The sequence below is a fragment of the Caloenas nicobarica genome, chromosome 3 (assembly GCF_036013445.1).
Source record: "Caloenas nicobarica isolate bCalNic1 chromosome 3, bCalNic1.hap1, whole genome shotgun sequence".
In the NCBI taxonomy this organism is placed as follows: domain Eukaryota; kingdom Metazoa; phylum Chordata; class Aves; order Columbiformes; family Columbidae; genus Caloenas; species Caloenas nicobarica.
In genome coordinates, this window is record NC_088247.1 from 56,867,713 (window position 1) to 56,894,783 (window position 27,071).

The 27,071-nt window shown below is 41.8% G+C and overlaps 1 protein-coding gene across 1 annotated transcript; it reads right to left on the reverse strand.

Annotated features, from left to right (window-relative positions):
• Nucleotides 1-26,244, reverse strand: MTCL3 (MTCL family member 3). Its single transcript, XM_065630361.1, has 6 exons — nt 25,324-26,244; nt 24,733-24,957; nt 21,157-21,315; nt 3,215-3,286; nt 1,401-2,576; nt 1-111 (listed from the first exon to the last, which is right to left on the reverse strand). The coding sequence occupies exons 1-6, from the start codon at nt 26,227-26,229 to the stop codon at nt 1-3; spliced, it is 2,649 nt and encodes an 882-aa protein (XP_065486433.1). The 5' UTR covers nt 26,230-26,244.
• Between the last annotated feature and the right edge of the window lie 827 nt (nt 26,245-27,071).

Genomic DNA, 27,071 nt, shown 5'->3' on the forward strand with positions numbered 1-27,071 from the left:
TTACAGTACAAAAAACAGTGTAAAAAGGAAGACAAGTTTAAATATTGTTGTGTATGAAAGGGATGAAAATAATACAAGGATGAGAATAAGTAAAATGATAGGCTGAAACATCTGGGAAAGTAAATACAAAGACAAAGAGAACAGTCAATTAATGGAATAGCAAGTCCAAAGTTTAAACAAAATAAATAGTGAATCAGACTATGCTCGTGGAGGGACCAAGTGTCCATCTCCCATTGACTTCATTAGGAGTTCTGCATGGTCAAGCCCCAAAATGCCCGATTTAATTATTGCTGTAATGTTTTTAGAGAAGACACTAATTAGTTTGCTTTAAATTTGTATTAGCCCATGCAGTGCTCTGCCTTTAAGTTAATGGGAGCTCTACAAGCTCAAAACTATTTCTAGATCAGAAAGTGAGCATGCTAAATACCATTTCTGTTTGATTTCATGCAATACATGTATAGTAATTGATTAACTTTAAACTCACTGCGTCTGTGACTTTCTGATACAAGGAAACAAAAGACTAATTAGTCAGCATAGGAACAAGAAATAATAGCTTTCAGCTTCACCTGGCAACTACTTTGACTGTAAACTAGCAGGATAGCACAAAGTGAATTAACACAGCAAGAGAGTTACTAAAACATTAGATAATACCATGAGCAATAACAAGATTTGCCAACTATAGGATTGCATGATAAGATAAGGGTAGGTAATTTTCATTTTTCATGGCAAAAGATCTTGAGTCAGCAGGGAATTTGCTCCCCAAAACCTCTCTGGAACAATTCTGCATACAAACATACTACAGAAAAGATGCTAATCACTACTGAATGTAAGCAGTGACCCATAGGCCTTCAGAAGATACAATCCCTTACAGCAATTCCAATATTCACACTACCGTGTGGCTCTGTAACTCTGTAGAGTAGATTTGCATGTTTTATTTTGCTCTGTGGTTTGTCATATTGTCTATCATTTTGGAAATGTAATGTTTCCTCCTATTAAAATTAATAAGATTTTCTTTTTATTTATTTAACGGGAACTCAACCACTAAGAAAACAATCATGTTCATTTATGTGCCAAAAATGCATTCTGCGCTGCCTTTACTGGTGATGAAGGCACCGCTCTGGCAAATGCAGTTGCAAAGCCAGAAAGGAGTAAAATCTTATATGCCTTAGAGTGTATTTTTTTAAATTTCCAGGAGACTAGGCTTATTCACTGTTCACAAACAGCCCCATTGGTACAACAAGGTTTCAGATGGCCAAATGAGTGTTCAAAATAATTTAAGAAATGGCAATTTTTGTCCACTGTCTAGAATAAAGACTTTTCATGTGCCATACATCAAATTTGAGGATTAATTCATTTGGCAGAGCCTTGTTACCTGTAGGCTGTAATAAGTAAAAGTCTACCTGACTCACTGACAAAGGTTCATCTGCACTTCGATCATCCGAAGACTTTGGAACTTCGAGTCTGTCGATGAAAGCCTGGAGCTCTTTCCTGAAGGCCTTCATCTGTGCGTTGATCCTGTAAAGAAGCTCATGCTCGCGTATTCTGCTGCCATCATCTTCCTCATCCATCAGTCCAAAGAGGTCCCCATTAGCTACATAAATTCTCGCCTCTGTTATGATAGTGCTCGTGTCAGAAATTAGGCGATCTATTGTCTTGCCCAGCCGCTCAGCTTCTGAGCGAATGTCCTTCATCTGCTGCCTGTCAGTGAAGCTTTTCTGCCACCCAGATGTTGTCGGATAAAAAGACCTCGTGGGTGTCAGGCATCGAATGTTGCGTACCTCCTCCGAGTCGCTTTCCCCACCGATGGGGCCTTCCCTTTTGCGGTGAGGGGGACGGGAATCATCATCGCTCTCCTTTTTTCCTGCATCACTTTCCGCATCACTGTCTCTCGGACTGCCACGGATCCCAAGATGAGAGGCCAAGTCATAGCGTTGCATGTTGGACATTAAGACTCTGTTCTCATACTGGAGCTGCATGACTTTGCCACTCAGCTCGTTGATCTGCATTCGTGCAGCTTTTAACTCCTCCTGTAACGCTTCTGTCTTGGCATTATCATGGTGTCTAGAACTCTCGTGGGCCCCAGACTTGTACTTGTATTTGTTCAGCTCAGCTGTTATGCGCTTGTTTTGTTCTTCCAAGTCAGCTAAATTTCTCCTCAACAATTCTGTTTCATCTTCTACTAGCTGCAAATGCTGTCGTAATTCTGACAGGGATTCGCTCTGCTCTCCCAGGAGCGGGTTAGCGGTCCCTGAGAAATCGTCTCCTCTTAAATCATCAAGCTCCGCTTTCAGTCCTCTATTTTCCACCTCTAGTTCCACTATTTTCCTCCCAAGAATGTTAGCTTCCTCCTCCACAAGTCTCAATCGAAGCTTGAGTTCAGCTTCTCTTGTGGTAGGTGGCCCACCTGCTTCACCCTTTGGCAAGGGACTGTCCAAATCCCCATAAAACGATCTATATTTTTGCAGCTCATGTTCAAATCTGTCCTTCTCTTTATCAATCTTAGCCATTTTCTTCCTCATCAAGGCTGCTTCTTCTTTGACAAACTGTAGCTGGCATTTCAGGTCTTCGTTGTCCTCCTTAGAATAAAGAAAAAAGAAGTATTTGAAGAAACTTGATGTAAAACAGGAGACCTCCAGTGGATGGTCTTAAATTACAAGATTAACAAGCACAGGTACATAGCTTTACATATTCAGAGATTTTCCTGCAATCATTTTTTTCACTGATCAATAAATTAAAGAGAAGGAAATAAATACTTACATTTAAAAGAGGGGAAAAGGCTATTTTACGCACAACTAAAGCTTGCACAGTCCCCAGAAAATACTTTGCAGGGTGGGGCTTGTAAAAAATACTTATAATTTCTAGGCTTGCAACACTATAATAGATCTTACAGGGTTCAAAAATCCTGAAGTCAGCACACAAAGGGCCTATAATCTTGCTTCACTGATGCTCCTATTTACTTATTTTCCCTAAAACACAGAGTACATGAAAACTGGTGGGTTGTGTTGCAGCACCAGAGGTTTGTTTAGATGGTCTTTGACATGGTGTTGTCTGACTGCAGATCTGTGGTAAGGGCTCTCCATTTCACAGCATACAGGAAAACAAAGAGCAAAACAAACAAGCAAGCAAAGTGCAAATCTACAAATCATGTATATCATTCCCATAGTGTCTCTGAAGCATTCACATGAGAAACCAGGCTACTGTTATTACAACATACCTCTGTTGGTGTCTGCTGTGACTTTTTTTCTGATTTTGGTAGGTCTTTGCTCCCTCTTCTTTTCAGTGATTGCTGCAACAACAACAAAATGAGATGCACTGAATATTTCACTAAAGAGGTATATAATTCAGTCACTCTTTTAAAACATAGCAAGTCAAATGCAACTATAAATGAATTAATTTATTGTGATGATTGATACCAAATGCAGAGGGAAGAAGAGGGTTTAACCAGTCTCTTACCTTTTTTTATTCAACACATTTTAAGACTAGTGCATAATGAATGCTTAACACCTGACAAGAGAGGTAAGAAAGCAGGTATGCCAAGTGTTAACTTACAGATGGGGAAACTGAGGCAAGCAGTGAAACCCAGCTTCAGGCTTGCCTATTTTGTATTAACCCTAATGAGGCCAAGGCACATTAAGATGTATATAGCCAGACATGTGGCCTTACCCTTTGTGATAGGCAAGCTACATAAAACAGTGTCACTGAGATCCATCAGCTGACTTTGGTGTACATCTACAAGGAAACCTTTCTCTGTGTCCCATCCACGGGCTTCAAGCTTGCAGTGTATTGTGGTCACACCTCCGTAGCTGTACACTGTAGACAAACTCTGTGCAAACTCACACATTGATCTGGTCACTAGATTGGTTCTGTTTTCAGAACATATTCAAGTAAATACAATTTAAAACTGCTTGGACTACAAAGTCCTAGTGAGAAACAAAGCATATTAGCTTAAGAACAGCATCACACAAACACATGTATGCACCACCGTGAGAGCAACTTCTTTGGTGTCTTCTCATCTGCCATGTAGCCAAAGTGAGTGGAAAAGAAACTCCTGCTTTTAGAGCAGGAAGCACTGGGATCAAAGCCTGCTAGCACATCCAGCAAAAATCTTGTAATTGCTGATGGTAGAAGGTTCGTTAGTGGGCAAGCGATTGCAGTGGAAAACAACTGCAACCATCCCACTGTCAACAGTCAGTACAGTTCATCAAGAAAACAGCAGGAGAGAGGAAAGGGAGTGAGAGAATATGTTCATACATAACATCCCACTTGCAGCTGTTTCCAGTTTTTATGTTCCCCAGGTACAATGAAGGCCCTGAGGCAGAGCAGTGATATAACCAACACCATCTCCCTCTGAGATCATTCTCTGATAGAAGAATCATTCGTGCCTCTGAGAAACACGCATTTGCCTGCACTGGCCAGGGAATCCAGCTGTATCTAAAAGCCGTCCAGTTCCATATACTGGGAATTAAAACATCTTCATAATCCCCAAGGAACAGAGTACAGCAAGTGAGTATGCTGTACATAATGATTCTGTGCCCTATTCGCCTGCTGGTACCAATTGTTTTCTTTTTTCTGCAGATTGTCCCCATAACAAACACTACGCTCATGGACTCCAAAGGAAAAGTCAATGACATAGAAAGGACTCACATATGAATGTGAGCAACCACAAGAGATGATTTCCCATGAAGCTTTTTGCTTAAATTAACTACAGAGTTATCCAAGAATTTAGAAGAATTACCTCAGATTCAGAATCAGAAATAAAATTCACAGATGGATCCACCAAGAACCAGAATTAAAATTGTTACGCCTCTTGCAGAAACACTGAATGCTCAATAGACAAAACAACAAAACCAAATGAAAAATCATTGTCATATTAACTGTGATACCTGGATAGATGTGAAACAAGGAATTCTAAAAGAATCCAGAAAAGACACAAACATTTTAAAATTCTTTTTCCTTTAAAAATAAACCAAACAACTTTGGGATGCAGTCTACAAACAAAATTATTCTTCTCCATGGTCACCCATCAGTTATCCTATTGCAGAAATGGCACATGCATGTGGAAGGTTTTTTCATTGTTTTTCTTTTTGAATGGGCAAATTCATAGAGCGTTGAACTTTCAGAGGTGCAGCTTCCTTGTATGTATTGCCACTGATTATACCACTATGTATTATCATTTTGAAAAGCCCCTTTTCAAATCACTTAGCCCTTCAAACTTCTTGCACCAGATTCTTGCCAATGCCACCCATTGATAAAATAACTAAGGGATAGTTAAACTATATTTTTGCTTGATTATCTAAATGCCTTTTAGTCACCCTGCCAAGCTCAGCATCTCTCCAGATATAATGAGGTTCTGAAATGCTGAGCTGCAACTTCTTGTGTTCCCTACAACTTTTCAAAAGATAAGAGATACATTAAAAAGTTTCCTATGACCAAAAAAAGGAGAAACTACAGAGGACAAAAAATATTTTTATGGGTGTGGCATAAGAGGAAAAATCCCTTTTTCTCCTTTTTCTCCATATCTTTTGTGTTAAAGTTCCTTTTGGTAGTCAGGACAGTAACATTTTAATTACAGCAATAGTTGTCACTGTCTAATGACTAGGCACTATTAATACTTTGTATTCTGTTCTACTTGAATCACAACAAACCATCCACAGAGCTTGTATTATTCACCAACAAACGATGGTATTTAGCAGCACCATTTTATTGCAGAAAGCAGTGAAGAACATGAACAATTCAATTAGCAGGATGATTTGGGTAAGTGGATTAGGCCCAGCTGGAAGTCGTATGATCCCTTTTCTTGTGAAAAACACCATCAGACAATTTCTGATCACTAGAGGTTAAGATCTCATCTGCACATCTCAGCCGACATTCGACATTTGCAAAATCACAGTGCCCCGTAACATCATGTTAGGGCACTGAGGCAATACTCATACTGAATAAAGAATGCCACATATCAAGCAGTATATCCTGCTATAAATAATGAATTTTTGACAGCTACTTCAGAGGTACATTTCACAGTTTACTGTGGCTACTCTTTCTATGATGTCTCTCAAGCCCTGTACTAGTCCACTCTTCCAATTCAACTATCGTTAAACAATTTATTGCGGCTAATGAAAAGGAGTATCAAAGCAAAACAGAAAAAGGAAAAAAAACAAGGTTCAAATAAACATATGTCAAAACAAAAAATAGCAGCCCAGACTCTCAAAAGCGAATCTTCATATTATACCTGCAACTGGACAGTACTAAAACAGTCTGCATGTTGCTTGTTTTGATATACTAATAAATGTTAGACAGGGCCAGTGAGTGACTCAGTCACCTTCGTGTACAAAATTTTTTGTTCAAAAGTTAGTGTTTGTCACCTTTTAATATAATTCTCATCTTGTTGATCCTTTTCTCATGTCACAGTGTACCACAAAGAATACTGTAGTGCCACTAACAGCCATCTCTGCTTTTTCTCAAACTATAGCAAAAAAAATCTGCTCCTCATATTCTAGAAGTGGTTTTGAATTTGATTTTTTTGTTAAAGATAATTTTGGGGCTCAGATAACTTTTCTTCTATATAACTTTAAAAATCATATTAAGTTTATTCAAAGATTATGTGTAAACAAAGATAAAGGTTAAAATAACAAACATAAGACTGCTTTTGCACTATCTGATCACTAATGCTCACCAGACAGCTTTATGGTTTTAATAACTTCAAACCAAGTTACCCATTTGCAGGAGAAAACAAGCAAAAAATGCATATAATGCTGTTTCTACAATGGGGAGTTTGCTAAACTGCTTGAGTACTAATGAAGTATTTAGACAGCACTAGGGATAATACGACCAGTAACTGGGGCATGTATCATTACTTTGTATAATCTCCGCTTACCTCTGAAAGACTAGGAGGTAAAACTGGTTTTGACCTGACTATTCCAGCATCCACTGTAGCCAGCACACATGGGGCTGCATGTGTGTTCTGGCAATGCTGAGAAGTTTCCACAATCTAGATAAGACCGTAGATAATGTTTATATTATATACACACTGGATGACACACAATGGGCAATTCTGTTGCAATGTTCAGCAGCATCGATTCTCAGGTAACCTCCACTGGAGTTTATCCAATGTCTTGCTGGAGATGCTAAGCACTTCTGAAGACCAGATGGTATAATCCTTCTCTTGCCAGACCTAAACTGCAAGCCAAATGTGTGGTCCTAACACCACCTGTGATGCTCAGTTCTTCTCAGGCGTAAAAAGAACTGAAATCTACTCTGAGAATAACATAATGCAGAAATAATAGCATCACACTCCACTGAGTAGGAAAGCTGTAAAATTAACTCAGATTCTTGCTACCTGATCTTAAGCTACAGTAAATCTCTCAGCAGTTAATAAAGAAGACCTAAGCAAAACATACCAAGATTTTTCAAGACACTTATGTTTGATTATTTCAAGCCTCATCTGGGTGTATATGATCCAAGACCTAATGCAGGCAACCACAGGAGGAATTTCTGATATATAAAGGGATTTATGGGTGCACAGAGCCCCCAAAATAGCCCTTATCCCTCCTCACAGGGCAGGCTAAGGCACAGGGTGTGCAGCTTTTTGAACCTCTACATCTGCAGCTGAAACTTCTCATCTGTTACACAACTATACTGTACACGGTTACTGTTACCTGCCTCTGAACTCCTGTGACAGGTCTGCAGGACTTTCAAAAATTGGAGCAAACCTATCACCATCTTTACAGTTTTGAAAAGTCACTGAATTTTGAACATCTTTTGGGCTGCATAAACTTGCCTCTGTTTGGCACAGAGTGACTATGATCAAGGAAATGGAAATCTGCCCTAAGACTCTCTCTGTATTTTCCCTTCAGTCAATAAGGTCAGTTAGCTCATGGAGCTGGATCAAATCAGATGCAAGACAGATTTTTTAGCTTATTGCCACCGACTCTAATTCAATGTATCAGAATACGTAGAAAAAACTAAATGGATGCTACCCATTTTGGCAAATTGAAAATACATATTATCCTAAAAAAAAAAAAAAATCCTTGTGTCTAAAATGTCTCCCTTATTCTGCAACTCTACAAGTGCAATTTGCCACCAACAAACTCAAGACACTGCCTCATCGGCACAATTGCAGAGAATCATACAATCCTTTAGTCCTTCCAGCGCCTTCAAGGGCAGGAAGAGTTCTGAGCATTTCAGTATTGTACTTGCTTGCAAAATTAAGGAAGGAAAGGAAAAGCAGGGGATAAGTGAAAAGCAAAGAAACACAGCACCCCTGTCCATGAAGCAAACACTAAGCATATCCCTACTAGCTCTAGCAATGATTTCTTCATATTAAAACTGGCATATTTGAAAACACTGCTGAAGAATGATAGAAAACAAAAGCAATCTTTACTGCTTCATCCTAGAGAGAAAAATAATTCTTATGTAGTCTTTTGAATGTCTTCATATTGCAGAAGAGAAAAGAGGACCTGCCCTCCAATATTTGTATTATTTAATTTGCATTTATTTAGGAGTTATTTCGGTTATCATCTTCAGATCCTTTGCCATTATTTATTTGACAATTAAATAAAAAAATAAAAGAAGGTAAAATATACACAACATTTGCACTTTACCTAGACAAACTCTTTGCATTTTGAACTGAAACCAAAGTGCTAGAGTAAATAACGAAAACCGTGTGGTATAACCAGGTAAAAACGTTCTTTGCAAGGCATAAAATGAAGCAGCACATTTATGCTTTCACTACATTTCTGTTCTTTTTTTTCTTATTTGAAAAAAATCCTTAGCAGTAGAAGATGAAAGCTGCCTTTTCAAAGCTCTCCATATGACCTGGTCAAATAGCTGGCCAAACTCCAATACTTTGCTTTCTGGGATTGCACACTCTCTCATCTAGCAGGATATCATAAAAGAGTAGAGGCAACTTCTCTGAAGGGCAAGAGGTCTCCTGCCATTTGAACCTGACAGAAGATGGAAAAGCTAGGCATGCTTAGTTCCCCAGTACTACCCAACTGGGCCTCATTAAAGAGGCAGAGATCACAATCATCTTCCACTCAGCTCCTAATCCTGAAATGCAAAAGCAAATCTCAGAACACTATGCATCCTTTGGAGGGAAAGTGCTAGAATAAGGTATTTTGCTGCAAAGTGATGCAAGTTAAACCTATTTCCTAGGTCTTCCTAAGTTGCTGTTTATTTCTCAGCTCAGCTGTCTTTTTTGGGAAAAGGGAGTCAGTCTTTTTGTCAGGGTGTACACAATGCCTAGTACAATGCACTGTCCCAGCCTTTATCTGGGACTCCCAGTATGACAGAGAGTGTGTTAGCATAGTTCAAAACACCACCACATAACAATACCAGTAATCACAGTCACAGACATGGATACAGCAATTATGAATTAAATATACACGAGATTTTGCCAAATCTAAAAAGAGTTTTCTTTCTCACACCTATTATCACTTGTAGAGTTTTTCAGTTGTCTTAGAAGAATATCTCAGAAAAGATTTCAAATAAATTTTCACAAGAATGGGAAAGTGCAAGCAACCAGATGAGGTTCATTGCCTTGGTTACAAAAATGCATATATATAAACCAGTGTAGTTCCCATACCCTGACAAAAAATGTTAGTCTGAAAATTAAAAGTAATGAGAAGGAAATGAAGAATTATTCTGCACACAATGTGCACCTATACACTGCTCACTGGAAATGTATACAGCAGCCAGTTCGGCAACATTGCAGGCTGATCATGTAAACCTTTGCATTCAAGCTCATTTCATATAGAAGAGTTGTATTAAATGTACAGACACCTCTTACAGTCCCTCCCCTGTATTCGCAGGGTAGGATGGCATCAAGAACATGTACATCTCTGGAGGTTTGTAGGCACACAGCAGAGAAAGGAACTTTGCATCTCACCCTATGAGGCAGTGCACCTTGGTCAACACCTCCAGTTACAGGGATGTCTCACCAAAAAAACATATTTTAGAGGTTGAGAGGATGCAAAAATTTAAGATTAATTCAGGTAGGAGAAATTTTGAGATCTGCACTTGGTCTAGAAGCCTGAGCAGTGAGAAGATTTTCTGCTAACAGGGGAAAGAAATCCTTCTCTCATATGCCAGCAATCACCTCTCTGTCCTCTGACTATAAGGATGGGGTCTTCTGTTACTCATTGTCTCTTCTTTTGTCTGTGTTCACTAGGGAAGTTCTATTGTAAAGCTAGCCATTTGTAAATTGGCTGAAAAATATTTTCCATAATACAACATATGGGGAAGTTTCAAGGGTGTTTGACAACTTAGGTTGTTGAAAACAGAGGATCAGATTCTGCAGTGCTCTTAAGTTATGCCAATGTGATCCTGCCACAAACCAAATCCAAGTTTTAATCTAAGTTTTGTTGAGCAGCTCATCTAAAGAAGGTGCTCTGAAAAAATAAACCATGGAGGCTACAAGAAGTTTGGACATCCTCACACCCATCCTTCTCATACTGTCTGGTACCAATCTGCTCTACCATAAGCCTGCACCCCATGCTTGTCCTGGTATTTCTGCCATGCAAAGATGGAGATGAGGGGAGGGAGAATATTGCAGTGCTGTCTGGAGCAGAGTGTCCAGAGGCTGCATGGGCTACAAAAGGCTCAGAAGACTCATGACTGGCCCCATGCCTCTTCCTTCCAAATGACCTCTTCCTCCTAAATGAAACTTGTTCAGCTTATTAAGGGAAATGCTTATTGCCAGCAAGGGAAGGGGCTGTGGCTCTTAGACTGGCTTAAAACCTTGTAGAGGTTGACTTAAGTCTCTTACTTAGAGGTTCCCTTTGCTAAGAATGTGAAAATCTCATTCTGATATGAAGTTTGACAGTCTTCAGCTCATTATAAATATTTGATCACTGGGACGCATTTTTAACTAGCTGTCATGAACAAACACCTGACTCTTCAGTATTTATCATAAATGTCACTGAACCAGAAGATCACCTGCAGATTAATGCCACAGCCATCCTAATGGGGTCACACAAGAATCAATTCTTGGTCCTACACTAATTAACATTTTTTGCCGCTGCCTGGAAAAAACATAAAATAATATTGGATAAAGACTGTAGTTAGAGTAAAGGTTGGAGAAATGTTAAATGCTGAAAAGAACAGTCATTGATACAAACCTTGGTGCAATCAAATCATATCTGTTTTAATGCGACTAAATATGAAGATACATATGTAAGAAAATGGAGTGAAAGCTATGCTAAGGCAATAGGAAAACAGCCTAGAGAACAGAGGTCTCTTGAAAAGCCACATCAAAAAACCCCCACAACAAACAAAAACCAAACAAATAAAAAACAAGCAACCAACCAAAAAACACAAAACAAAACAAAAAAATCAAGGCATTGATGCTGGAGTTTAGTGTGGTAGCAAGAACATACATCTCCTGGCGGGTAATTAGCTTTGAGCAAATTCAGATGAGAAGGAAGGTGTAAAATTGTGACTGTTCCTGGGACAGTTCAGGAAGAGATGTGTTAGACTGTCTCAGCTGTCAATTTATAACACAGACCAGCACCCTTTTCTGAAAAGTAGGTATCAGTTTAAATAAAATAGTTGGGAGTATTTTATGACTCATGTTATTCAGCAGGCCAGACTGGTTGGTCATATTATACAATTCTGGCCTCATAATTTCTGAATGCATGAAACCTGACCGAAGTTTGGGAGCTCAGCAACAGTACTCCTAGAAGCACACCACAAGGAAAATGAACCTCAGAGTGTATCTGTGTGTATCATCAAGGCAATAATTCAGTTCAAAACTCTTTCTAGGGCACTGTTACTGGTGCTTCCAATTAATCATTTAATCAAAGATCTAAACTGCTAGCATCTGTAAAAATTAAAATTATTCAGCCAAGCCTGTAATATAAAACACTCTTGGTAATTAGACCAGTTGGATGTCATCATCAGTCATGCTTTACAGAGATGTAGAAGCCTCTCATTACACACAACACATACAGAAACAGATGCATGGCAAATACCTTCTAAGTGCAAGTACTCAGCTGTGACCTAAGCAAAGAGTTTGGTTATTATCCTAACCTGGATTCATCGTCGAGATAGCCAAAGTTAATTAACACAATCATACAACTAGGATCAGACAAAGCAAAATAGAATTGATATCCACAAGGCTAATTCTATGCATCTTGATTTATACTGTCATTAATACTAGCAATGGGGGAAAAAAAATCACATAATATGTGAAAACATCTCAGCAAAACCAAACACTTCAGAAAAGCACACCTGCACATCAAAAAGGTTAATATACTGCCCTTCAAAATAAGAACTGCAGTTCTTAGAACTCTAAACTGTGTAGTGTTATCAAAACCTGAATCTGCTAAACTGCCAGAGATTTGCATTTCTGAATAGTATGAAAACTGTGGTAAGTGAAAACTAAACCTCCAGGTTGTAGTGAACAAACATCTAAATCCTGGTGTCCTTTTTCCTGGTTAGTATTGATTGTACCTGCCCCCCAGCCATGTTGTCCCCCAGAACTGCCCATCCCACAGGGAGCTGCCAGTCCTTGCTGCTCCCCAACATCTCCAGGCTGAACAGTCCCAGATCTCTCAGCCCCCCTTCATTTGACACATGTTCCAGGTCCTTAATCATCTTCACAGCCCTTGTTTGCTCCAGTATGTCCATGTCTCTCTTCTGCTAAGGAGCCCAGCACTCCAGGTGTGGTGTCACAAGAGCTGAGTAGAGGGGAAGGATCCTTGTCCTGCTGACCTCATCCAGGTCAGTAATGAAGATGTTAAACACAACTGGCCAAGCGTTGACCCCTGGGGTCTTGCCAGAGACCTGAGTGTTCATAAGCTTTGAATACCCTGCCGAGCTTCATGTGGGGCTTTCACCCACAGCCCTACCCATGGGCTGGTGGTGCCCATGGGCTCACTGCTGGTGATTACTCCTTGCCAATAATTCTCAGCAGCAGGAATTCAAATGGCAGCAATGGACTGGACTTGTTATTCTGGGTCTCATTTGCCATTTCATCTGGCTCCATACCAAGCCAGAGGCCCTTTGCCTAGTTTTTACACTAATAAATGAAAGGGTCAGGAACTGTTCTCAGGACTTGATGCCAACTGGCACCCCACGACTTGGCCCCCTTTCAGCTAAAGCAGCAATACAGCTATAATTCCCTACAGCTTATTCCCAAACAAGCCAGACAGCATTCAAACTGTCAATCAGGAATGAGCTCTCCCCCAGGCTAGACCCCAAATCTTACCCAAGCCCTGAGGCAGTGGTAGCTGATCCAGGCCAAAACCATCCAAGGGATGTGCTAGCAATCTCGTCAGTGTGTGGACCTATTCCTTAGCCCAACTTACTTTACAAATCTAGTTTTTTACTAACAGAAGCAATTCTGTAGCAAAGAACAACTTTGAGAAGAATGCTCTAAGCAAAAAAAGGGTCACAGGTGCTGACTTGAGACCAGGATGTAGGGACTCATGTCCTTCCTCTAACACATAGATTCTATATGTTTGGAAGCTCAGCTCTTATTCTGTGCCTCCATTCTAGTTAGGTTGGTTTTTGTTTGTTTGGGTTTTTTTTTTTGTTTGGTTTGGGTTTTTCTTGGTTTTTTTGTTTGTTTGTTTGGTTGGTTGGTTTTTGGTGGGTTTTTTTTTTGGTTGTTGGTTTGTTTGTTTAAGATGGTCATTATTTTTTTTTCTTTAAAATAGCGCTTACTGCAAAGAGACTCTGATTTTATCTGGAGAACTTGCAAATCTAAGGCTACTGATATCCGTCACAGAAAGCAAGGAAAATAAAGTAACATTTTGCCACAAGGAAGAAACTCTTACGCCCCCATCAAACCAGAGTAGCAGCATTATGTTTACAGGTTCAAAAGAATTGATCAAACTTTATTTTGTGATGACTAAATTATTTTCTGTTTCAAACATATTCCAAATACACTCTTTTTCACTACAGTTGCCACTCTTTCATTAGTACTTCTCCATTAACAAGCAGTCCTCTCACTCCTTTTACACATCCTTACAAATTTTAAGACAATTCAATAGGAATCCACAAAGCAGCACATCAGCTTCAATGACTCTCTGAAAAAAATCTCCCCCCAGGCATCTTTACTCACAAAACCTCTTCACAATAAGATATTTATGAAGCTTTATTCTTTTGAAATCATTCACTATTTATTATATATGTTTTGGAACGGCATTATTATTGACCATCAGGCTGTTTATTTTCAGTTTTGATAAACTCTCTTGAAGCAAATGGCTCACATGAATTTCTGATGGCTGATACATAATTAAGATGTAATTTTATGAGGTTTAAGTGTAAACTGCTTCTCACATACACATAATATTTTTTCCTGTTTATGACATGACATTTTTAGAGTATTACTACAAGAGATTTTGTAACTGATATCAATTTCTTTCTGCATTATGATTATTTTCTCCTATTCAAAGAACTAAACTGAAGCAAACTCTGCTTATCCTGCTCACTGTGAAATCGCAGTGTGCTCGGAGCAAAGACGCCAGAATCACACCCTCACAGATGATGAATAGCATCCCTGCTGAGTACTGTTTTTAAAGGAACAAAATATTTGGGCAGGATACCAAAGGTAACAGAATTTCACACAAGTAAGTCTGACAGAAGTAACTGGGGGTTGTGCATCTGCAGGAATGTGGCACTTAGAGAATCCCCGAGCCTTTCTTGAAGACAGAGGACTTGTTTGTTTTTTTCTTGTATAACACAGGCAGAGACTTGTTTCTCGTCTCTTTTTAAAAAAGCCTCCTCATTATCCTGTTGTTCTTTCCACCAGAGCAAAGTGAATTTTCATGAGGCAGCAAACTGAGATTTCAGATCACAAAAAACTCTCTGCTTAAGGGTACTTTTAGTGGAAGTGTTGCTGATAGACTTGGTATTTGGATCCTCCAAAAGACCCAGGAAGGAACTGGGCTTGTGAGAGACTTTTATTAAATCCTCCCTTGCTGCCATCTGGTGCCAGGAGCAAGTAAATTACTGTACTTCCTTGAAGAGTATCGCTCACTACACCGATCCTGTGAAGCTGATCAGCTACATCAGCAGGCGTGCTAGCGTCTCATGTCTCTATCTGCCTTGTCCCTGCCCCCTCCATTACCAGCTATTTGAATTGAGGCTTAAACTCTGAAGCAAAATGAAAGCCTAAGGTGCAATTAGGAAGCACTGAGGGGACAGTATGATGGAAGAGACTGAAACTTTCCCTTTCAAAGCAGCACAACCAAGTATCCACCTCCAGTGACTTGTATGTGTGCAGCATGGGCAACAGACAGAAGCTAGGAAACCATGAACATTTACAGAGCTATGACTTCACTGGGATCACAGAGACATGACAGGATAGCTTCCGACGCCTGGAGTGCAGCCATGGATTGATAAAAACTCTAAAGGTGAGGAGGAAGGGTTGTGCTTTACACAAAAGAGCAGTTCAACTGCATGTAGCATTGCCTTGTAAGAGGTGACAGGCCAGAACGTGAGCTATAGGTAAGAGGCAGAGGACAGAGAAGCATGGGTGGCATCATTTGGGGTATCTTCTACAGACCATCAGCTCAATAAAAGGGAATAGATGAAGTGGTTTTTAGACAACTGGAAGTCACCTGATTTATACAATGGACTTAAAACCATTTTTTTCACAGGCGATAAACAAGTCAGCTGTGGGAATCACTTTGATGGACCTCTTGCAAATAAGGAAGCATTGGTCAGGTGTTCAATGGCCAATGGTAGCACTGGCAGCCCTGACTGTGAGATGAAGCTTAAGGTCCTAAGAGAAGGGACTAAGACAAATAGCAGTCAAGAAAGTTTTGATTCTGAAGGCATCCAAAACTGTAATGCTGCTGTTGGATATGGTTGCCTTGCCTACTGGAAATGCTGCAAACCACCACTCATTGTGAGACTTGTTTCCAGTTTCTTACAACCTCACCACATTTTAGATGTTGCAGATATTCCACACCAAGCATCTGTCTCAGGATAAGTCGTCAACTTGCCAAACCATAACCTTTCAGAAATCTTCCATTCCTACACATTACCACATAATCATTTCTTCGAGTTTACCAGTTTAAATTGGTGAAAATTCTGTATTTACAAACTACCACATCCTCTCTAACCCCAGCTACCAACCTGCACATTTTCTCCAGCTAACAGATTATGTTCCAACCCCAGCCCAGAAGGCAAATTGTTGCTTCATGCAGGTCTAGATAAAGCTGAGGCTAGGCATTAGAACCAGAAACCTTTTCTCCAGTGTTCACAGTGATATAGCTGCTGTTTCCTAGCATAGTGGGTGATCCTCCATGTCTCTGAATCCAGATGCAAAAGTGAAGAACTGAAGCTTGGAAACAAGGAAAGGAACAGAACAAGCCAAGGACATTGACACATTTATATGAGGGAGTGGAAAAATCAGGGGAAAAGGACAAATTTTGCAGAAGAGAGAAGCTGTAACTAAGAAATGGGGATAATATACTTGGGGTAGAATAAGAGGGAAATGAACTGGAAAAGACTCAAAATCCAGGAAGGAGATTGGACACTCAAGAAGAGTTGGAAGGATGCAGGGAAGGAGAGGATGGCACGGAGAAGGACAAGACTGCGACTTAGGAGCCAGAAGACAGCAAAAAAACAAACACCAAACAAACGAACACAAAATAAAAACAGGATCAAGATAGAGAGAGAATTTGGAGAATCTGAGATTTTGTGAGTTACAGGAGAAAGACTGGAAATAAGTCGTTATGCTTAAATGGCAGGAGAAGCAGCTTAGAGAGAGAAAGGGCTGAGAGAAGGGAGAGACAGTGGATTTTTATTTATGAGACATAGCAGGCAAGCTGATATTAGTGATCAAGGAGACTGGGACAGGAGCATCCCTTACCAGTTCTTTACACAGCCTCCATTCCGTTTTGTTTTGTTTTGTTTGGCTTGGGTTTTTTTGTAGTTTGTATTGGGGTTTTTTTGTTGTTGTTGGGATTTTGCGGGGGAGATGTTTTGTTGTGAGTTCTTTGGGTGGTTTGTGGGGGTTTGGTTGGTTGGTTGGTTTTGATTTGGCTTGGTTTTTGGGGAGGTGGTTTTAGCAGGTTTTGTTGTGAAATTTCTGGCTACCCTCCTATTTCCGTGCAGCCTGAGCACTCAGAGATGTATGGAGAACTAATCTGTGCATAAACAGGGCAGGCAAAGGTTGCAAGAGTAAGCAGAAAAGTGTAATTACTTTCCTGTGGTCCCACAGCAGGTTAGTATCAAAATCAGGAACAGAATTCAGATTCCTCTCCCAGGTCCAGTGCCCAGTTTCCCAGACCCTGCTGCCTTCTCCCATTTCCATGCAGCATACAAACCAGTCTGACTTACAAGACAGGCATCAGTCCAGCAAAACACAGACCCGCGTACAGAGGCACAAACTCCTCTGCCTGCAGCCTGAACTGACAGGGCAAAAGACATCTCTGGTTGTCACAAGCTCTGTACCAGGCTAATAACCTATGCTTAGAAGAAGAAAATGGTGGCTTGACACCCTAATGCAGCTGTAAGAACCGAGCTGTCTTGCATCTGCCCAGTTTGGAGCACTAAGGGAGCAATCTATTTCCATCCATAAAGACTTATGTTTCTGAAAAACACTGTGCCTCCTGCAATTACATATTTGCATTGCAGTGAACATTTGTAAAGCCCGGGGTCCAACACACCTGCCATGTTTTCCTCCTACTTCATTTGTCTCACAACGTACCACCTAAAGCACGACTAACTGGGTGTTTCCTATATAGCTATAGCAAATGAATAAATTCTTAGTTCATATTATTATCACTAAAAGCTCTAGAAGAGTTATCTAGGCTTGAACAAATGATTACCAACAAATTAATGAACGCATTAAAGAATCCAGCTATTTAACAAATCTTTTACATCTGAAAAAAATTACATCTAGCTACAGTTGGTTTATCTTTCTTCTAGGAAACAATTTCTCTAATTTGTTTTCAGCTTCCCAAAAAGCATTACTATTAATAATAACAAATAATAAAGAGGAAATTAGCAGCAGTTGCTACAAACAAATTCCAAGAATTAACAATGCAGATTAAAAATCTTGTGTTTCCATGTGGACATATGCAGGACTAACATTAAGTGAAATAGCTGCAAGTTGGAGGACTGAAAGTAAATGTAACTGATAGAAAATGTATGCTTTGCTGGAACACCCTTCCAGATCCTTGATGCTTGCAAGCTTCTGCTGACATCAACAACAACTTCCATTTGTCATGGAATATATCTTAATTATTTTTTTCAAAAGCTCCAAACCAAGAAAGAAAACAGCAACTATGTCCCTATATTAATGGATGAATACATTCACAAGAGTATATTCACCCAAATGTTCACTGGAGAACTCTAGATTTGTCTCTGCACAAACATCTGCTAGCATTTATCTTTTATACATGCTTGTACTCAAGTCTACTGTGTTTTTTAAAACAATATAGAATCTACACAAAGAGAACTTTGGTGTTGGTCCTGCTCTAGAGACTACCTGACACAAAATTATGCTTCTGCCTCCAACATTTTCTATTAAGTCTTTTAACCATTCTTTATCTCACACTGTTCATTATAAAAGGAGAACAAATTTCCCATGGCAGTTGTACACAAATAGATTCTAAGAAAAATTGGAAGGTTTGTGTGTTTGCAGTACATTTGATGTCACAAAAGCACAGAAATCAGCCGTTACATACTCTGAGGACTGTTATTATACTGCAAAATAAAAATGCTTCATTGTCTTTGGAGATTGACTGTCTCGTTAATTCTAAGCTGAATAAAGTGAAAATCACAATCCAGACAAAAGGTCTTGACTTCGCATTCCTACTTATGCTGAGTAGAACTTCTTAAGCAGGAGGTTCCACTGTTTATAATGGCTGTATTGAAGTGAGAAAAGGTGGTAAAACCATGAAACTGAAGGAAATAACTCACAAGCAAACAGAAAATTAACATTATGACTATCTGACAATGACATTTAAGATGCATGAAACCTCCAATTGCCAGAGAAGAAGAGAAGGTATTTGTTCTGGAAATTTCTAAAGCACTTTAGAGTGCTTTGGGTTGTTTTCATGGCTGTTTCATGTTAACATTTTCATAGCTTCTTCACAAATTATAAATTTCAAATTTGTAAGAATTAGTATTCTTCATCAGCTTCCTTCCCTTGGTCCCCCAAGTCATGGCATGCTTGCAAAGTGCATAATAATTTGGCTGCACTTCAAACTTGCTTTTCTCTGACTTGCACCTCCACAACCATCCTCCAACTTCCCCCATGCTATGATGTAAGTCCTAGCCTGAAAAGCAGCCTTCTCCTACCGAAAGGCGCTCAGCAGCCTGTTTGAAATATGTAAATGAAAGCTCTTGCCTAATTATGATGACACAAAATGACTGGGCATGGCACTTCTCTCCAGTTCAGTATATGGACATATTTCTGACTTCTTGTCCACTCCACCTCTACTCTTGCATAGAGTCTTACTTCATTTTTCCATCCTGGCTCAGTGACCCCATTCTGTGCCAATGGGAATCATCCATCTGTTTCAGCTTCATGAAAATAGTATCACGTAGAGGAGCCCCTAGCTTCAACAGGACACTTTCTTCCAGAGTCTCAAGTATCTTTCCATTGATATCAAGAGCAAAGACAAAAAGCTGCAAATACTTAAGCTAAAGAAAGAAGTGGAAAAAGCAGTAAGAGAGCAGCAGAACCCTAGTTCAGCATAGTGAGCCAGAGGGAAGAATCAGGATAAGGAGGAAGAGACTACTGCTGGCAGAGATGAAGCAGCCTACTTAACTGCATTAATTTCCTGCAGATACGTAGCTCCTAAAGAGCATAAGCTATTAAATTGCCACTACACTTCATTGTAATCTGAAGATCCACAAGATCTTCAAGGCAAGGCAAAAGAAACTTACAGTGGTACAACCTATTATGGGGCAGGAGTAAAGGATGCAGACATGGGAATCTGCAAGAGAGTCTGAATGGACAAGAATAATGGAAAATTTGGAGTAAAGCCAAGCTTAGCAACAAGTCATAAGAATAATTACAGAAAGATCATGCTCTCATAAAGAAGATGGTCCTGGAAACTGAGTCATATTTGATGGCAGAAACCAGACTGAAAACAGAATAAGAAAGTATCAGGCATAGGAAAAGGAAGCTGAATAAGGCTTAGATTTCATGCCCTTTTCAAATGTGCAATTATCTGGAAAAGCAGCAGAAGGTGGAAAAAAACCACATTTATCCTCTACTAACATATTTGAAATTCAGTTCCTGTAAAGAAAACATATGAATATTTTTCATATTACATCACTTAAAGTGAGCACTTGCCATTCCTAAAAATACTATAAGTTACATACAAATGAAAATTTCCTGCCTTTCTTAACAACTGAAATACATTTCTTCTGCTTCATACAAGATCAAAGTAGACATTGGCATTCCTGCTAGGGAATATTACCAAAAGTGAAAATTAGTGGGATTCATTGAATTTTAAACAATGAAGTGGATAGCTGCTTCTAAAATCTGCTCTGAGAAGTCATTCTTCGTCAACAGTTTCTCTTTTTACTGCATGCTTTGTTATCTCTGTCAGCCAGGCTATTATGGCTGTAACACAATTTTCTGCTTACTTAATGGCACAATATCTTGCATCTATATAATGATGAATGGAGTAATTCAGAAGATGAATTAGGTATAATGTAAAATTTTGCTTAGAGTGAAAGGCCAGGTAGAATCTCTCACTCTCCAGTACTCCCAAAAGAGCCAACAGGATGGGGAGGTGGCTCGACCCCCAGTCTCAGTGTGCCTGCTGCTCCCTAGTAGTACTTAGCAAGGGAAAAATTCTGGTCTCTCTAAAACGCTGTGGGGAACATCATCTGCAAAGTTAGATTCCTCCAATTCCCTTCAGTGCTCTTCTTGTGTATCCTAATGCAAGTACAATGTCTCAAAGCCTCTGAACTTGTTACTCAGCTCCACATTTCCCTCCTTGTACAGGAAAAACAAAGCCACAGTTTGGTTTCTGTTTTGCCTAGGAAACACCAAGTATTTTAGTTCGTTCTCAGCTTCCCAATCCTCAAGCTGTACTTCAGCACCCTTTTCAACTTTCAACTTTTGCCTGCCATATTTTGTGCCCCCCAAAATAAGTTACAGGAAGAAAACCAGTTAGTTCAGCAATAAGAATTTGAGAAATTCAACTGCTTTGTGTAGCAATAAATAGCAACACTAACCTCTTTCATTTTTTCCAGTTCATTCTGTAGTGCTTGTTTGGCGATTTCAACTTCTATAAGCTGCTGTCTTAATTTTTCATTTTCATCTTCTGTTACAGTACGTTTTTCTTCCACATTTTCTAACTCATGGTGAAGTCTCACTGATACATCTTTTGCAACCTAAATGAAACGATATTTCCGAAGAAAGATTAAAAAAAAAAATACTGCTGCAGTGCTTAGTGCCTAAGCAACCATTTACATGTTAATTATGGAAGTGGTATGAAAGGAAACTTGTAGACAAGGACATCCACAGACAGAATTCTAAATGATGCAAAATTCAAGCTGATTCCTTCCAAAAATGGTATAATCTTCCCATGGGCTTCACTGTAAACCACATTAGATACTAAACCCCAACTCCTACTTAGGTTCTGTTATGTCAACGGTGAAACAGAACCTTCATTATTCCTGTAGACAAAGTGGCATCTGTTTTCTCACAACCACTGCTAGCTTATGTTTTTCAATGCACTAAGTCATATGCCCTTCAAATTCTTGACATGCAGAAGCATCTAAAATCAGGGCCCACCTACTTCAGGCCTACCCTACCTGTACCTTGTAGAGGACCACAAACAGACACATCTTTATTTCGACCCTGCTAGTTCTCTCTCCTTCATGGACAGTTAATCTAAATATCTAGTATTTACTACTATTGGTTAATTTAAAGAGTAAAATATGAACAAATAACATTTTTACTGACCTTATGTTCACTCAAATGATGTTCAATATTTTAAATTAAAATGAACGCTAAGGCTTTTGATTTTTGCTTTTTTTAAAAAAATCCATTTTCACAGGAATAGAGTTAAAAGTCAAGATCAAACTCCTCTTCTTCATGTGAAGTAATAAGAATTTTGCCATTCAAGCAACTTGCATTGAATTTTGTGAAACCACCAGAAACTATAATCATGCACCAAAAATATTTAAATGTACACTAATCACTGTTATGATGGTGATTTAGACACACAGTTTGAAAAGCCTAATTTCCTGCTTTTTTTAGAACATTGGAAAGTATAATTAATCCTTCTTAGCATTAGCTAGGGCAGCTTAGAGAGCTATCCTTTATGGCTTTCACTAGAACAATCTTTATGTTTATATGTCAAGGAACTCCCTTTGACATACTAAAACTCTAAAGAAAAAAACTAATAATTGTAAGCAAACAGTCTAGAAGAATCCGATTTATCAGAAAACAGCAGCAGCTAGTGACTCAGCCTTCCCTGACAAGAAACCCAGTGTGTGTGAATTACAGATACAACACTGCAGTGTAGCGCCAGATCATTCAATAACCTCTCCCACTGCACGCACACTCAAGACACACAATGCCCAACAGAAATAGAGTGTAGGGGAATTTCAGTTATAACCATACTCCAAAAAGACTGCAGGATGAGCTGTGAATCACACAACAAGGCTACATCTTGATGTCTTCTCCTACACTCAGTACTGAACTGCTCATCTGATTGTCCAACAAAAGTAAATGGAAAATCTTGTGGGACATTTTTAACTGCATCCTATCAGAATCTGTCTTCGGTCCATAGATACAGTCTGTGTCACTAAATACAAAAAAATACCAAGATCATTACTGGTAGTGATTTTTTGACACAAGATTTGGTGAAGTGTCAGTTAATGCAGAAAAATCCTACAGAGCATTCTAGATCATTTGGGAAACGGGACTCACTTATGCAAGATGCGTTTTAATACAGCTAAATGCAAGACTGTATCTCTGAAGGATTAAGTCACCTAATACATTACTTGTGCAAAATAGACATTATTTTGGATATTAATTCTTCAGAAGAGGACTCGGGAACACCACAGAGAACTGCTCATGAGTTACAGTTATGGTCAGCCAGTAGCCAGAATTCAATTAGGCAAAAATTTGGCATTAGATGTTCATCCCTACTCCAAAGCAGAACACATTAATGATCTGTGGGAACACTTTGCAAAAACACTATTTCTTTACAAATACTCAGTTGTGTCGTTATTGGGAAAGACGTGAGAAACCCTAACTGAAGCGAGCCCTTTGTCCAGTTTAACCTAAGGTCTTAGCAGATACCTCCTTTGCTGCAAGTGAGCACCTCACCAGAGGTCCCCTTACCGTTTCTCTCCCAGGCCCTGTGCATGTGTTACTTGTTAATACAAAATAACATTGAGTCAACAAATAAATCAGTTCTATAAGCTTGAATCACAATATTCACTTGGGACATGAAGGCTCACATTCAAATTCTGTCTGCAAATGTGCGTGTCTCAACTGTTCACCTAAGCATCATTCTGAGTGTGCAAAATGTCCCTTGCTTTGATCAGCAATTCCATCTGGCCCCTGACAAATGGGTCATTTTGCTTCTGACCAGGAAGACACTACTTTGTCAAGAGCCATGTGAACAGCTGTATGTACAGAACTGTCATGGCCACAACAGCAACCGTGGGTATTGAATATGCGCAGGAAAGGAATATCAAACAGAAATACAGAGAAATATATTGGAATTTTAAATGGCACTAATGAGAAAATTACTGAAACATGTCTTGGACTGGTGTCTACATTTTAATAAGAATGATAACAAGCTGGAAAATTTTCAGAAAAAATGATCCAAGTCTGCAAACCAGGCTTGGGAATAACAGACTCTCAATCCATCTTACCTATCAGAAAGAAGTTTAAGAATGACCTTCTTCCTGTTCATGTATTAAATTAGCATTTCCAACTGCAGCCCACTGAATCCAAGAAGACATAGGTAACTAGTCCTATACAGAGGACAAATGTTGCTAAACAGAGGTCTGTACTTCCATCACTAATGGAGGAAGATCTATCAATCGAAAAAAAATCAGGAGTCCCGATTAAGTAGTAGCCTTAACAAAGTTCAGTAGATGGAAGCAGAAATTAAACAACTTCCAACTAGTGCAAGAAAGGGGTTTTCTTCTGTAGTTGGACCAATCTAGAATAGAGATGATGGATATTTTACCAACAACAATCTTTAAACAAGGACTGAAACTTTTTCCTGTGGTTCATTGAGATGTTATGGATTAAATAGAGTTGATTACACATTGAAATTTGATGTGTCTATGGTTTCAGATGGATGTGGAAAATCCCGCCTTCACTGAAGATAACGGCAGTTTTTCCACTGACACCAAAGAGTCAGGATTTCATGTTGCTGCTCTGCAATTATTCAATCTACCAGTCCTCTGAAATCTTTACTAAAGAGCACAGTAAATCCCTCAAAGTCAATGGAACAACTCAGTGAGGTTGGTTTAATTTTGTAGTGGTAGTGTACGTTTTGCATTCATCATCAAAGATCCAAAACTTCTAGATCCTAATTTGTATTTGAGTCACTTCTCGCACATTATCATTACAAAAAATGATTAGGCTAAAGCTGAAAATAGCCTACCTACATAACGAAGGGCTTCTATCACCCAGCTTGGCCATTGCTATCCTATGAGCTGCACTGGGTGCACAGTGTACAACAGAATGGATGGAAATGCCTGAGTCATGAGGACCGAGAGCACGTTTGTGTCTCCATCTCAGCACTCCCTCCCCATGACATCTGCTCACATCTGTACCTTGAGGTCTTGCTCCATGCTGCGCAAGAGCTCGCCGTCGATCTCGCCAGTCTGAGCATAGCGGAGCCTCTTGCGCTCGGCCTTGCGCAGCCGGTACTGAAGGATCCGGCAGTTCTTGTTGGCTCGCTCCAGTTCATGGCGCATTTCTTGAAGCTGACAAGCGTCTTCTTCAAAGAAACTGTCCCTCATCTCATCCATCTCCGTCCTCAGCTCATCTATCTCATTCTTGCACCAGGGCAAGAAGGGGACAGGGACACAACAGGTGGGTTAAAAGCACAGATGTCAGAATGTATACGGGAAGGTGGCCAAAATGGAGCTCCTCCCCGCAGGAACGCCACCTAAATACAACGCTGCTCATTAAAAGCACCGCAACGAAGCAGGGAAGTGCCAGTGCCCGCACGCACCGACAGGGCCAACAGGGCCATGTTAACTCTGCTTCCAGCGCTAGCGCCGCGGGAGAGGGCAGCGGGGAAGCCGTCTCCTGGCGCGGGGGTGGGGAGGCCGCCCGCCCCGCATCGCCCGGCCCCAGCCCCCTCTGCCGCCGCTCCGGCTTCCGTCCCCCCTGCTGCCGCTGCCACCCCGTCCCCTCACCTTGAGGCTCTCGTTCTCCTCCCGCAGCTTCTCCATCTCTTCCTGCATCTCCTCCTGCAGCTGCGGGCTCAGGGCGCCTTCGGGGGCGCCGCTCCTGCCACCCCCCGCTTCGCCCCGCGGCAGCCCCTCCGCCCCGGCCGCCGCCATGGCAGAGGGCGAGGAGGCGGAGGCGGCCGGGGGAGGCTCGGCCGGGGCGGCGGCCGCGGAGGAGGAAGGAGAGGAAGCGTTGCCGCTGCTGCTGTGGTTGCTGCCCTTGGTTTGCATCTGGGCGGCCGCCGCCAGCCCCTTCCTGAGGTGGAACTGGATGAGCTCACTTTGCAGGCATCCCTCCTTCCAGTACCCTCCGCCGCCCGCCGCCCCGCGGCCCTTCCCCGCGCCCGAGGAAGATGGAGGCGCCGGGGCCGCCTCCCCCGCGCCCTTCAGCGGAGACCGCCCCGCTTTCCCCCGCCAGTGCTTGGGCGGCGGCGGCGGCTGCGGCGCCACCGCCCCCTCCCGCTCCCCCACGCCGCCGCCGCCTCCTGCAGGGGGCGCCTCCTCGGCGGCCCGCGGCGCGGCGGGCTCAGCGGTGCGCGGCCCCGGCTCCTCGGCGGCGGCGGGCGGGGGTTCAGCACCGGCGCCGGGCTGGACAGCTCCCGGAGGCCCCGCGCCGCGCTGCGGCTTGTCGGCGGCGCGGCCGCGGGCGGCCCTGGGGGCCTGGGCCGGTGGCGGGCGCGCCGAGGCGGCTTTGGCGGCGGCGGCCGGGGCGCGGGAGGCGGCAGCGGCGGCGGCGGGCGGCGGGCGCGGGGGGTTATCGCGGGCCCTGGCCGGAGAGGAGGCTCGCGGCTGCTTCCTGCCGCTGCTGCCCTCGGGATGCAGGCGAGGCTCGGCGGCGGCGGCGGCGGCGCCCCCTGCAGGCGGCTGGCTCATGGCGGCGGCTATCTCGGGGAGACGTCCATCACCGGCGGCGTCCTCCGCCTCCTCCGCCGCCCTGAGAGCTGGGGGAGGAGAAGCGGAGAAGACGGTCGGGTGGTGACGGGGAGGACAGCCCGGTGGCGGCGGGGCGACGGGCTCGGTGGCCGCGCCGGCGGCCAGCGTGCGCGCTCCCTGCCGCCGCAGTGCCCCGCCTGCTCCCGGGCTCTGCCCCGCGGGCACCTGCCGGCGGAGCGGCGGCGGGAACGAGCCGGCCGAGGCTGAAGCCCGGCGTCAGTCCGGAGTGGTTTTAGGGAGAGAGTCCACGCTGCAGGGCCGAGGCTGAGATCAGCTCCCTCTCCACTTGCATCAAGGGACATTTTGCCCCCTGATGCCGAGCCCTTCCCCCTACGGGCTGCCAACTCACAGTTAAATGTCCATCCACGCACAACCTTCCCTCTCGCTCATCTGCATTACCAAACCAAGTACCAGTCTGGGCTACTACTGCACCTGTTTGTCTCCTCAGAGGCCTCTTCCAGGTGTCTGTCACAGCCGAGTGGGGAAAGGCTGCTGTACAAAGGACTGCACACGTGGACGCAACAGATTTCCCTTCAGCTTTGAGAGGGACCCTTCCAGGACAAGGATAGGGCCCCAAAACACAGGAATCAAGAGCCATAAAGCAAAGGGGCCCTTCAATCATCTTCTAAACCAAGATTTGTCCTGGTTTGTTTTCCAGAGGTTTTGTCAGGACTTATGGTGATTATGACTCAGGTTTGCTATTGGTTATACTGACATATGACTGAGGCATAATGACTCCAGCAGATTTTCAAAACAGCCTCACCCAGTACAAGATGTTATGT